The 13290-nt window shown below is 34.9% G+C and overlaps 1 protein-coding gene across 1 annotated transcript; it reads left to right on the forward strand.

Annotated features, from left to right (window-relative positions):
• Positions 1-399: 399 nt before the first annotated feature.
• LOC122299866 lies at positions 400-8805 on the forward strand. The gene is made up of 8 exons (XM_043110339.1): positions 400-892; positions 1023-1075; positions 3509-3568; positions 3657-3734; positions 4932-5061; positions 5352-5404; positions 6493-6678; positions 8295-8805. The coding sequence occupies exons 1-8, from the start codon at positions 493-495 to the stop codon at positions 8442-8444; spliced, it is 1110 nt and encodes a 369-aa protein (XP_042966273.1). The 5' UTR covers positions 400-492; the 3' UTR covers positions 8445-8805.
• Positions 8806-13290: the final 4485 nt, after the last annotated feature.

Genomic DNA, 13290 nt, shown 5'->3' on the forward strand with positions numbered 1-13290 from the left:
GAAAAACATTGTCTCTAGGATCAAGTCTGTAGAGTCTGTTCTCAATTCCATGGGAGTGTGAGACTTGTTACTGTCTTAGGCGGTATTCTAAGACAGCATGATGCCTCATAGACGGTTTGTCTAGAGGCGCTGGACAAGACCATGCTATCCACAAGAAAATTTGTGTGTTGGGAAGTTTGAAAAGTTAGAATATGGCTTGTATTTCTCAAGTCAAAGTTGTAATTCTCCGTTTATGAATGAATGAACAATGTTTCACTATCCAAAACAAAAAACGGAATATACAAAAAATACACAAAAGTAACTATATTATTATTATTATTATTATTATTATTATTATTATTATTATTTATTTATTTATATTTTTGGTTAAGAAGTAACTACACTAATTTTAACATCCAAACATTGGCCTTATTCTCGGAGGGACTGGAACGGGCGGGGATGTGCAACTTTGGATAACTCTGCTTCTCTCTGGTTGGCCTCGGTTATCAAACAATGCATGCGTATATGGCGACATACCCACGTACCCACATGGCAGGAGGTGTGTTGGAGTTCACCAAATTGGGTCTTCACCATGCTATCAGCGATGAGACGGAGAAGGGGAAGAGGAAGGCTAAAGGTAAAGGGTCCTTAGCATTTCGTACCAACTGTTCGATTTCAATTTCGAAAGAAAGATGGAGCTCAAGCTTTAGATCAAGATCTTGTGTCGGAAAACTAAAGGTCTCGGAAGCAAAATCTCAAGAACCCGTTGATTCTTCACGGGCAGAGGCCACTCAAGAAGAAGAAGAAGGAGACGACGAAAATTATCGAGTACTGTCGGCTGTAAAAAGCAGTTTCAACGATATTTTAATCCTCGATAGTTCAAAGTCCAGGATACTGCTCCTCGACTCTACTCGTAGGCTCTCTCTCTCTCTCTCTCTCTCTCTCTCTCTCTCTCTCTCTCTCAACAACAACACACATATTAAAGGCACGACTCTTTCTGACTTTGCTATCTATATGTTTTTCGTTGATGTGGACGCTTGCAGATAATGTTCATAGCATTCTTTACAAGGACCAGAAATGGACTGGTTCCTATTGGGTATTTAAAGCTTCTCTTCTTATTCCTTTCTTCCTTTATTTTGTCACTGCTATTTCAACTCAACTGCTCATCGTTCTTGGAAAGTTAGCTTTCTTGTGCAACTGATCCATTATCTATGTAATGTGGCAATCTAAAAGTTATAATTGCTATCAAATAGGTATATTACTTGAATTCACTGTGGAACTTATGAGATAGTGTCCTGGTTTTGGGTTTATCTTTATCACAAACGTATGTTTGTAATGTAGTCAATCCGAACAAAAAATATCGGGAGTGTATAAGACTCCTATTTATCGAGGTCGCTGTCTGTTTTATGATCTGTTGACAGTCTAGATACGTAGTAGTTGTCATAGAGCTAGCACATTAGTAGCAAACATGGGAATAATGATGTCCATGGGGATATTTTTCTCTTTTTGGCATGTTAAGAAAATTAGTGTGATTGTGTTTTTTTTTTTTTTTTCTGTTTTGTCATCTTCTGATTGTGGGCACTTAACTTTGCGAAATTCTGGTGAGGGCGTTGCTTACTCGTTGTCGTTAATTTTGATACATGAGCATCACCAATGCTTTTTCCGATGAGATACCATTTTCCCTCAGTTCAACAAAATAATATTTCATGTCCTTTATACGATCCTGTGAGGAGCTGATTGAACATTAATCCTCTCTTACGTTAAGGCATCTCTTCTGTTAGATTCCCTCTTCTCACTATATGCTTGGTTGTAATATTACACTTGATTCATGTATACATCGTTTGTACTTGACTATGCCTATTATTATAAAACTTCTTGATTACTGTAAACAAATACATATTTATACTTGATTTATTGGTCATACGCTGGATCGGCTTTCAATCTTACTTGTCTTGAAGCTCTAGCACTCAAAAGAGAAGAGAAAAGAAAAAGGAGAAAAGAATGGATATGACTTTAATATGTCCCAAGAGAACTTGTCTCTTGGGATGTATTTTGTCTTTAGTATGTCTGTTGTCACTCCAGTCTTACGTCCTAAGCAATGGCACTTGGAGATCTTGGAAGGGAGTAGACCATCTTTAGTTGATAAACCTCCTGGTGATCATTCGGCCCTTCAATTACAGATCTTCTGTGTATTATTTCTGTAATGAAAGTGGTTAATTATGCATTTTCCATTCTGAAGATGATCATGTATCATATAAATTCTTTCTCCATTTTATAGCCTTTTTCTAGTGTTATTGCCACCTGCTTCTGTCAATTTAAGTTGCGAAAGCTTGAGAATGTCACGAGTAGAGTGAAGCTTTGCACATGGTAAAGTTAAATCTACAGTTTTGGGTAGAAAGCTTATGCATAAGGGGAGAACTGCTATAACTTGTGCACTGGTTGTCAGAGAATCTTTGTTGATGTTTCTTTTGTCCTCTTGGGAAACTTGAAGTGCACCCAATGAATTAGCCATCTTATATATTTATTTTTTGGTGGAAAGATATCTTTTTCACTATCTTGAATTGGGAACTATTTGTGAATGTGGTTGTAGTTATGCCAAACACCATGGAAGGTACTCGGGTTACATGTTAGAGAAGGTGAGATAACATTTCTCATAAAAGTTATCAAGTGGTAAAAGGAGCAGAGGACATGAGAGAGAGAGAGAGAGCACAATTATTAACCAAATCTTAGGATAGAGAGTCCCCACAACTTATGCTTCTTCCTCTTGACACCTCTCTGTAATTATGAACCATCAATCTGTTTAAAATATACTTGTGAATCGTTCATAAAAGAATCCTTTGTTATAGCTTTAGACTATAGTATAGCTTGTATTACGATGATTTCGTACTTTTCTTGAATTTTGGGTCTAATTACTTCTTGGGATGTCACCCAGATATTTTCTTGTGAGTGGCAATTGGCAATCATGTTCCTTTACTTGGGAGTGTCTAGATATACGTCTTAAGATAGACCACATGTTCCATTCTTGTATCAAAAGCTTTCCCAAGAGAGTAATGCATTGCTTTACTGTAGAGACAAACGGTGAAACCAGACTTGAAGAATTTTCCATATATCTAGTAAAACATCTGTCATGTTGAATTTGGCACCTTTGCTAATCAACTATACACACGGTTCTTGGGTCATGCTTTCCTTCTCTTGAACTTTTCCAGTACCATGTTTCGCTTCGGGGAATTTGACTTTGCCATGTAGATGGTAAGTGACTGGTAAACTTATATGATAAGATTTATAGAAGTTTCTATTTAATAATAAAAATCATTCAAATGACTAAGCTACATAAAAGTTATCACGTCATTGTACTCAAATTCTATTTAGAGAGAGGGAGGATAGAAGTGTATGGAGGCTGCATGCTTTTCATTCATTTTAACTTTCTGCGTATATATTTAAAATATCTATGCGTATGTGTGCACCTGCATTTTTGAATTAATTCATAAATTAGTTCTATTCATTTCATGGATTATGTTTCGTAATGCAGGATGAGTTTGCTAGCTTGCCTGCTATTGTTCCGAAAGGTCCCATCGCCATCTTTGGTTTGGTAATTGTTGGGAATGGCATTGATACATTCTTTCTGAACCAAACATGTAATTTTCAGGACTGTACTCATATTAGTCTAAATGTTTCAGGGTGGTGGAACTACTGCTCGGCTAATGCTTGACTTGTGGCCTTCATTGCAACTTGATGGCTGGGAGATTGATGGCATTGTAAGACACCCCTAAGTATCTTCTCCAGTAGACTTATATATATATATATTATGAAATATGATGATTTCCATCATGATCTGGTTTCTTCCTAATAAATTAATTTCATTTTGTTTGAAGTCAGTATTTTGCTTTTCTATAGGTCTATTGTTGATCTTTCATTGTGTCAGTTAGACAGTTACTGTCAGTAATATACTTTTAGATTTGAGACCCCCAAAGACTAGTGAACTTACTAATTAAAAAGTTACTTGAGGCTATATATATAAATACATACATACACATATATATATACACACATTCAGGACCAACTTTAAGCTCAAAATGCTTTAAATTACTTTTCTCCTCAACTAATTTTCAAGAGGGAGCCTAGAGAAAACTTCTTGCAATGTGCTAGTTATACCACCCAGAAACTCTCATAATTGGAAGGCATTGGATTGTTTTTCATATAGTTTTTTTCAATATCTTGATAAAGAGAACATATTTGCATACCACATACATCTATAAACTTCTACAAATTTTCAATTCCCTATGATCAATTGTAATGTTAAATAGGCAAGAAGACATTGAGACTAACAGGTCTTAGCACTGGGATTGAAAAATTCCCTATACAGGACGTATTAGACTACCAAGTTATCTCTGCTGGGGTATTTCCTTAAAGAACTAGATATCATAAAACTTCCCTCAAGAATATGCACTGTTTCTGGTTCATGCATGCTGTAGAGGGCTGGCATGTATATTATCTCCACTTTACAAAGTCTATTCCATCAACATCGAAGACATGCATTAAATAGGATTAATGGACCTATTTCAGGTAGCATTCATAATTTACAAGCCCATGGAATTTATTAATCATAGGATTTGAAAACCCACATGTGAGACAATGTTAAGATTTAACAGTAATTTTCATCCTTTTTTTAAGGTGCAAGTACAATTGTGGCTATTAAATTGCAATTGTGATCTACAGTAGTCATAGGATAAAGGAAGTTGCAATAATTTCCGATGGTTATAACGGCTGGTGTTGTATAGTGTTCTGTCATCTTAGAAGGAATGCCATCTTTATTACAATGGTCTCAAGTGTTTTAACTCTTAACCAAATCCAAATATATTCTCTCTAGTACCAGATCTGTATCGTTTAAATGCTTCAAGCTTTTTGTTCCCAAGGTGACTACATCCTTACATGATGTTTTTTTTTTATTTTAGTTGATCGATAAAGCAAGAGAATATCTTGGGCTGTCATATCTTGAGAAACATACTGTAGCTGGTGGCATCCTTAATGTTCATATCGGTGATGCCCTTTCCCAATCAGTTGATGTGTCTGAAGGATATGCTGGTAAGATCCTTGTCCTCCTCGCTTTTTGTATTTCCTAGTTCACCTCTTGCTATTTCATTTTAACACTGTTGGATGGGTTGTACGCCTTCTTGGTAGTGTCTTTGGACCTCTTTACTTGTCTCATAGAAAGAAAAAAATAAGGGTGAAGGAGGATTTTCTTTTGCAATCCATATATAATTTTCAAGTCTTTTTATTCCACTTCCATCTCTAGAAAAGTCTATATTTTACTTATTTCTTGTCCATGAGGAATTTGTTTTTGTTTCACTAATCTGTGCTTGCAACAATGTCAGGCATTGTAATTGACTTGTTTTCTGAAGGAAAAGTATTGCCACAGTTGCAAGAGGTACACATCTCATTTGTTACGTAAAAATTGGGCCTTGGCTTTTGAAATAATGTTGTGGTCTCCGATGCTCAATGTTACCAGTTTTCAAACAAGGCATTTTGTTTATAAATACACGTATTATGCGATCATCAGCTGAGTGAGAATTTTGTTTCAATTGGTGCAAAGTCTAACTAAAATAGATAAATAAAAGAACAAATTATATAATACTACTTTTGGAGGAACAATTCTGATGATTTCAATTCAAAAATTAATTATTATTATTTTCACTTTTTCATATTCTCAAGTTGTTTCATCAATAATGTTAACAAAAACATCTTTTTTAACATATGTAATCAGATTGTTTGGTTAGGCAACCGATTCTTTACAATGCTATCAAAATTATCCCAACACATGTAATCTCTCTCTCATATTTTTCTTTCTTTAATTAACCCACGCAAGTTGAGAATGTACAGGGCCATTTTTTGGAGGGGCCCACTTAAAATAAGTATTCAGAAATAGAAGTTTTAAATTGGAGTAGTTAAAGAATGAACCAGAGTGTTGCAGGAGTTGGAATCACTTTTTTTTCTAACATGTAGTTCTACTTTTAAGTAAATGAATTGTACTTTTGTTCCATGTGAAAAAAGATTTTTCTTGTGGTTCAAATTTTAAAAGGTTCTCATAATTGAACACATGATTTTTCATGGGTGCTACTACAAACAAAATCTCATAATTGTCCAAAATATTTTTAGGGGTGCAATTGTAAAATATTGTACAATGTGACAATTTTTTTTTGTATTTGTAGACCACTAGAGATAATTTGGCTCTGCCAATGTTGAAAGTTTCCCTTTCGAAATCCCAATTTCACCCACTAGAGATAATGTGGCTTTGCCAATATATGCAGTTCTAGATCGAAGATTGTGGAAAGTTTTAATCATATACTTCACTGTGATCATTTTGTGTTTTGAGCCAAGTTTCTGCACTGCATTATCCTTCGCTGTATATGATTGCCTACACCTTAAGTTTTTTCTTCTCATCCACAGCAATTAATTGGCATATTTTTTCTCCACTTACATTTTGTTGATTATTCCTCACGTGAGTGTCTTTGGCAGGTCAATACTTGGTTAGAATTGACTGATAGATTGATGCCCAAGGGTCGTCTCATGGTGAACTGCGGTGGCATCAATGAAGTATCTGTTGTGACAGATGGAGTACCTCGTCCTGAGACTTCTTCAATTGACGGCCCCTGGGTGCAAAATTCTACCATCCAGGCACTACTGAAAGCATTCCCGGAACAAGTAGGGATTCTTCCATTGAAAATATTATGTTCATTTCATTACTCATGTTTCTGCATCTACTCTCTCTTCAAGAGTTTTGTAATAATAGTGTCTCCCTTCTCTAACTAATACTGTTTTCATTGGATATGATCTTCATTACTAATCATATGCATGATCTTCATTATTGCTCATGTATATATCCCCGTGTACGGAAGGTCTTCCCCTGTTACAAAAAAAGAAAAAAGAAAAGGATAAGCTGCTTTTTCAGGATATTGACAGAGTTGAGAAAAAAAATAGGATTTGTTTGATTGTTCAATATGGTTCCAAATTGTATTTCGCACAAACATGAAATGCCCCTGTTTCAGATTTTTTTACAGTTACATCTGCCATTCATAAAATAATTTAATTCATCAGACAAACAAGCCCTTTGCGGCAAAGCCAATGTAGCATTAAGAGAGGAAGAATCAAAGAAAGACCATCTTTGTTTGTAATTACCTTGTGTGTGACTTAGAATTTAATTGAGGACCATGTTATTTGTTGTTCACTGGTGATGTAATTTCAGCTCAAGAAACTAGAAAAAGGTTGATAACTGATTAAAACTTGGTGCCTCTCATTAGAAATTGAAGAATCATTGGTTGGCAAGACCAAACCAAATAAGTGGACGTTAAGGACTTTTTCACTCCTTAAGATCATTAATTATTCTCATTTTCGTCTCATCTAACTGCAGTTTATAGGGATTGCCTTTTTTTCCTCTTTTCTGATTGCTTGGTTATTCACTCATTTTGTTATATTATAGGGAAATCTATTTTGAGAACTTGGAATTCCGTCAATGAAGTTAATGACACAAATGAAATGTTGGATGTTTTGTGAATCGCTGACCTCAAATGAAATGCTTTGTATGTTATGTGAGTTACAAACCTCAGGGAGCAGACGTCATTTTTGAAGCTAGGAGAAAACTTTCTGACATATCCCAAACATCAAGAGAGGCTGGCATGGTCCACACATAATATTAAATATGTGGAGTTCATATTATGTAAAACTATTGAGTACACTAGAGAGACTGGTGAAAAGTTATGACCAGTGGATCTCCCGACGGAAATTTTTCTAGTTTGGTGATCGATAAGGGTGTATTGGAGATGAAAGTGCCTATTAAATTAGAGATGGATTAGGAGTGTTAACGGGGAGGATTCCTCTTCAAACTGTCCTCCAGTTTTCTAGGAGGTTTCATTGATCCCCTGCCTTATGTACAATGTTTTCAAATTTATGTATAAGGTTTTCAAATTGTCCCTGTTCCGCTTGCTTCATCCCTACTAAAGAAACTTCAAGAAATTGCAATCCCAAACAGCCTAAGAATGGAGACTTTTTAATTAAAAGCTCCAAAACGTCCTTAAAGTAGTAAAGATAAATTTTAAAATAATAATAATAATAATAATAGCACAAGAGATTTAAATCCCTTATTGGAGATGTACAAGTTAGTTGCATGTGTATTTCTGCTTGTAAAAGTTGAGATGTACTCTGGTTCTCATTGTTATCCCCCACCCCTCTCTCCATACATAATTTTATTTTTCTTGTTATTAATATCCAGTGTAGCCTTATGTCAACAGAAAGCTCATGGTTTTGAAATTTGACCATCACAGTTGAGCTGGAAGAGAATGCCTAGAAGGGATGGTGAAAATTATCTTGCACTAACAGGACCTTTGCCCGACTTGGCTTCGTGGTCTGCTATGGTCCCAGGTCCTCTGAGTCAGAGTGTAAAGCAATGGAAGCCTTGTGCACCTTCTTCTTAAAACCTGCCCTTGGCTGTATAAATGTGACCAGAACATTTCCCAGTCAAAGTTGCAACAACACTACTATTCCTGTATTTTACTAGATCCCTATGAGGCATGTACCAAAAGGAAAGTTCGTGTTCTGAGGTTATATCCACCGGTTTGTTCGAACTTTCTCCGCATCCAACTTCCATATCCTTCTTCTTGTTATTGAGAAGATGAACATTGATAGCGATTAGTAGCCTGTAGCTCAATTGAATGTAACCTTCCTCTTTGAAATGTTGTAGATATACAATAACCGTGCAGACAAATGGCTGTTGAGATATGTGGCTCAATGTCTTGCATGGATTCCATAATATCAGAGTTGTCGAAGATTTGAGGAGATTGCCTACTCCTGCATCTATATAGAATCATAGTGTATATATATAAATATATATATATATATATATATTATGAGTACCATAGTTCTTGTGAAAGAGTTTAAACACTACATAATTATTTTAATGGGCTCCAATTGTAATATTGAGGAGTCATTTTAGAGCATGGTCTCAAATGCGGCTTGAGCTTTTCTTGAGTCATTACAAATGGCGTCAGAACAATACTCCTGGATGTATATAGGATCGTGGTATATATATTACGAGTACCATATTGCTTGTGAAAGAGTTAAAGCACAACATAATTATTTTAATGGACTCCAATTGTAACATTGACGAGTCATTTTAGAGTATGGTCAGATGCAGCTTGAGCTTTTCTTGACTCTCTACAAATGGCATTAGAACAATCCCAACCAATTGGATTCCTCGTTATTGGAAGAGAAAAATCCAAATTCATAATGATTTCCATTGGCTCTAAATGTGGTTTAAGTTTCAAATATATGCATGCCAAGGGAAAATTTTACTCCAAATACTCCTAAGTATAACACTTAAACGCAATCATTTTTTAACCAATGATATGACATATTTTGCGTTATCGATACAAAAGACATATCAATGCCTGTCATGTCAACGGTGTTGCGCAACTATTACTCTTAAGATGTTACGAATAGCATGACTCATATGTTAATCCTCAATACCACCATGTTCTATTTCAAATCTTAACTCGTTGTTTAAAAGTCTACAATCAAAATATATATACATATACAAAACGTACCAAACCAAACCATAGGATTCCCATCACAGTAAGCCTCAAAATTAATGTTGCGTATAGCAGTGTACGTAAAGGCAACGGCGCCAGTTGTTCTGCTAAATGTAAAAGAAATACAAATCTTTTAGCATGTGCATGCAGTACTTAAGTTCAAAGTAAAATTTATTGGGTAATATAATTAAACAGTACTGTAATAATATGCAAACATGGGCACATATATATATATCAAACGGTACTGTTTCATCAGCGTGTTTGACCAGGAATTTCAGAGAGAGAGAGAGAGAGAGATTTCATATATGTGGAGATTGCGTGGGAATCCCTTCAAACGGGTCTGAAACAAAGCCCTTTTTCCTGAATTCTACAGGGATTTGTTTATTTGTTTTAAGCTAATCGAGACCTTGAATTGTGTTCCGTGTGTTGTATCAGCATGTGTACGTAAATGCCACGGACTTTCAGGATTTTGCTTTTCTCTGCTGCCAGTACACATGACCTCTCTCTCTCTCTCTCTCTCTCTCTCATCACGTGCAGAGCACCCCACCCCCAAACACCCAATTCATTCGTGACTTTGTTAATTTATCACTCTGGAGAATATTGTATCATGATCAGAATGTACACTGGGGATTGGGTCCCTTAATTTTTCTTTTATGAATAATGTGATAGCCATCCTTATTAAGTCGATGATGTTTTCCAGATGTTACATTTGAGATGTTACAAATGGTATAAGACTATCAATTCAATTGACCAACCATTCAATGGACTTCGATCCATGATCAGCTTGCTCAACAGTGTCCCCAACAAGAGCATAAAAAATGCAACTCAGAATTGCATGAGATCACGAACTAAAAATAGGCAAGCTCTTGATCAATGATGCACCAATATCCTATAAGATGGTTGATTTGAGCGTTCATGGGTACTCTTTTCCCTCATTTTTAAGCTCTAGCTACTTACCTCGGATCTGGAATCTGCATGCATGATTCATGATTAGCAAAACCTAAAGAATGCAAAAGAGGTTTAAGTACTATAAGCACGTTAATATTAATGTATGCATGTTTTAGGAGGCCAGACCACCACCGCCCCCCACAACCCAAAAAGCTTGTTTCACACTTACACTGAATTTGATGTAAATATATATTTTCTACTTGGTGAAGGAACAACATTCAGGGCATGCATCACTTTTTCTTTTCTATCTCTTTTAACAAACTTTCTGGATAGAACCTTCACGGCATGCAGCAGTACTCTTTGTTTTATTATTATTATTATTATTATTATTATTATTATTATTATTCTTCAGGTTTTTCTTAATTTTTTCAAATTGTAGATGATGATCAATCAGTATTATATATTTGGAGAAAAATTAAGCAGAAAGGCTCATATATATACACACACGTAGAGTTATATTTACAGTCTTAAATGTACAAATTACATACACTCCCTTAGAAAAAAAAAAAAAAAAGTAGATAAATTTGAAATCCATATAGAAAAATTATTTTTTTAAGAGTATACATTATTTTTTTTTAAAGAGAGTACACGGGAGTTGTATATTCTAAAATTGTATATACATATAAGGATGCTACTCATCATCCCACACCACACACTTTACATATTTTAATATTAATTTTTTTATTTTATTATTGTTGTTGCCCAGATGACTAACACAAGAGGGGGGGTGAATTGAGTTGTATTAAAAAATTAACAATTATAAATCAAATATATAATATAAAATATAAACAAAATATGAAATAACAATAAATATAAGGAGTAAGGGTAAGAGAGAAGCAAACTCAGTATGTTAACGAGGTTCGGCCCCACTGCCTACGTCCTCGCCTCAAGCTACCCCTTGAGGATTCCCAAATTCACTATTCAACCTCCTTCAGGTGGAGATAGAAACCTATTACACCTTTGAACAACACCGCTACAAAGGATCCGTGTAGAACACCCTCTACACTTGCAATCACCTTACACGTGGTGATTCAACTATTCCCTGTGTAGAATACTTTCTACACACACAAGGGTTATACACACCCTTTTTCTGATACAAAAGCTGATAGTGGGTAGGTTATCAGAAAACACTCCTCAACGAGTGAAATAAAAACAATACAGCGCAAGCTATATCTCTCAAAATGAACAAGGATTAAGGCTCAATGTTTAGAGAAGAGAGAATGAAAGCTTTGAATGAATGTTGTATGCTCTTGGTGTTGTCAATGTGAAGCTCTCAAATGATCTATTTATAGGCATATGAGACTTCATATTCAAATTTAAAAAGATTCACATGTCAAAGACAACATCATTCACTTTTTCAAAAAATTCAAATAAAAGGTTCTTCTTTTTCAATTGTCAAAGACAACATCATTCACTTTTTCAAAAAATTCAAATAAAAGGTTCTTCTTTTTCAATTGTCAAAGACAACATCATTCACTTTTTCAAAGAATTCAAATAAAAGGTTCTTCTTTATCAATTGTCAAAGACAACATCATTCACTTTTTCAAAAAAATCAAACCTAATCTTTTACTTTTGGCATATGACAAAATGAGCACACTTTCATTTTCAAAAAATTCAAACCTAATCTTTTACTTTTTGTATAAGTCTAAAAATGCATCAATCACTTTTGAAAATATTCAAATAAAATATGCACATGTGAAAGATGACAATCAATCATCTTTAATATTTTCAAAGTTCAACCCTTTAATCAAGGCATGCACATGCAAAAGATGACAATCAATCATCTTTCAAAATTTTCAAATTTAATTTTCAAAAAAATTCATGCACATGTGGAAAATGTATTTTAATACTTTATGATAAAATATTAATTTTGAACATTAATCCTAATTTCGAATTTTGAAGAGATTTACAACATTACTCTATAATTTTAATGTGAACTTGTTCCCTTCTTGCTCATGCTTGTTTCCTTGATGTGCTTGACTTCATTGTGTAGACAACTTGAGCTTGAGACTTCTTTATTCTTTGAATTCATTTGTTATCATCAAAATCCATGTGTAGATTTATAATCACATGAAACTTGAAACCTTGAGTTCAACAATCTCCCCCTTTTTGATGATGACAAATATTTGATAGAACTTGAAACCTGTATTAATACTTAAGCTCCCCCTGAAAATATGCGTTAGTTTTTCAAGCAAAAGTATAAATATAATTCCAAGTATATATAACAAGTTTAGCAATTTAAACAATGTTAATGTTCTAGTCTAAAACTTCTCCCCCTTTTGGCATCATTAAAAAGGATCGGCAGCAAATAAATGGACTAAAGAAAACGATGCGTTTAATAGTCACTGTAGATAGTTGAAAAATGGAGCCGTCCGTGACCCGACAAGTGCTGCAAAGCCTCGAGGCCTAACTCTATGAATTTAATACGGCTGAAGATTTAAACAATCGCCTGATGTTGTTGACAAACGGGATTGAAGGCTCCGAGTTTCTATAAAAAAATGATCATTTTCATCTATCGGATGCCAAAAAAATAATCACTTCTTGACCTGAGTTCTGTTTTTCCACAACGATAGAATGGCTGAGCAATTCTCTTCCACTAATGTTCCAGACTTGAATCAAGAACCCTTGACGCATCAATCATCAATCTTCTCTCCTGAGGCCGTCAATACCATGATAGGAGCAGTGAACCGTTTTTCTAGTAAGGCTGATTCTGAGATTATTGCAGAATCAAGAATGCTCAGTAATCAATATGCTGCCTCTGTTACGATCATGTCTCGAAGGTTAA

This window comes from Carya illinoinensis, chromosome 16, assembly GCF_018687715.1.
Source record: "Carya illinoinensis cultivar Pawnee chromosome 16, C.illinoinensisPawnee_v1, whole genome shotgun sequence".
NCBI lineage: Eukaryota > Viridiplantae > Streptophyta > Magnoliopsida > Fagales > Juglandaceae > Carya > Carya illinoinensis.

Bases quoted from the DNA above. Each gene is read 5' to 3' on its own strand.
- LOC122299866 (XM_043110339.1), top strand. From the start codon at position 493: ATGCATGCGTATATGGCGACATACCCACGTACCCACATGGCAGGAGGT. The intron at 893-1,022 runs GTAGGCTCTCTC...GGACGCTTGCAG, and splicing joins ACTGCTCCTCGACTCTACTC to ATAATGTTCATAGCATTCTT. The intron at 5,062-5,351 runs GTAAGATCCTTG...CAACAATGTCAG, and splicing joins TGTGTCTGAAGGATATGCTG to GCATTGTAATTGACTTGTTT.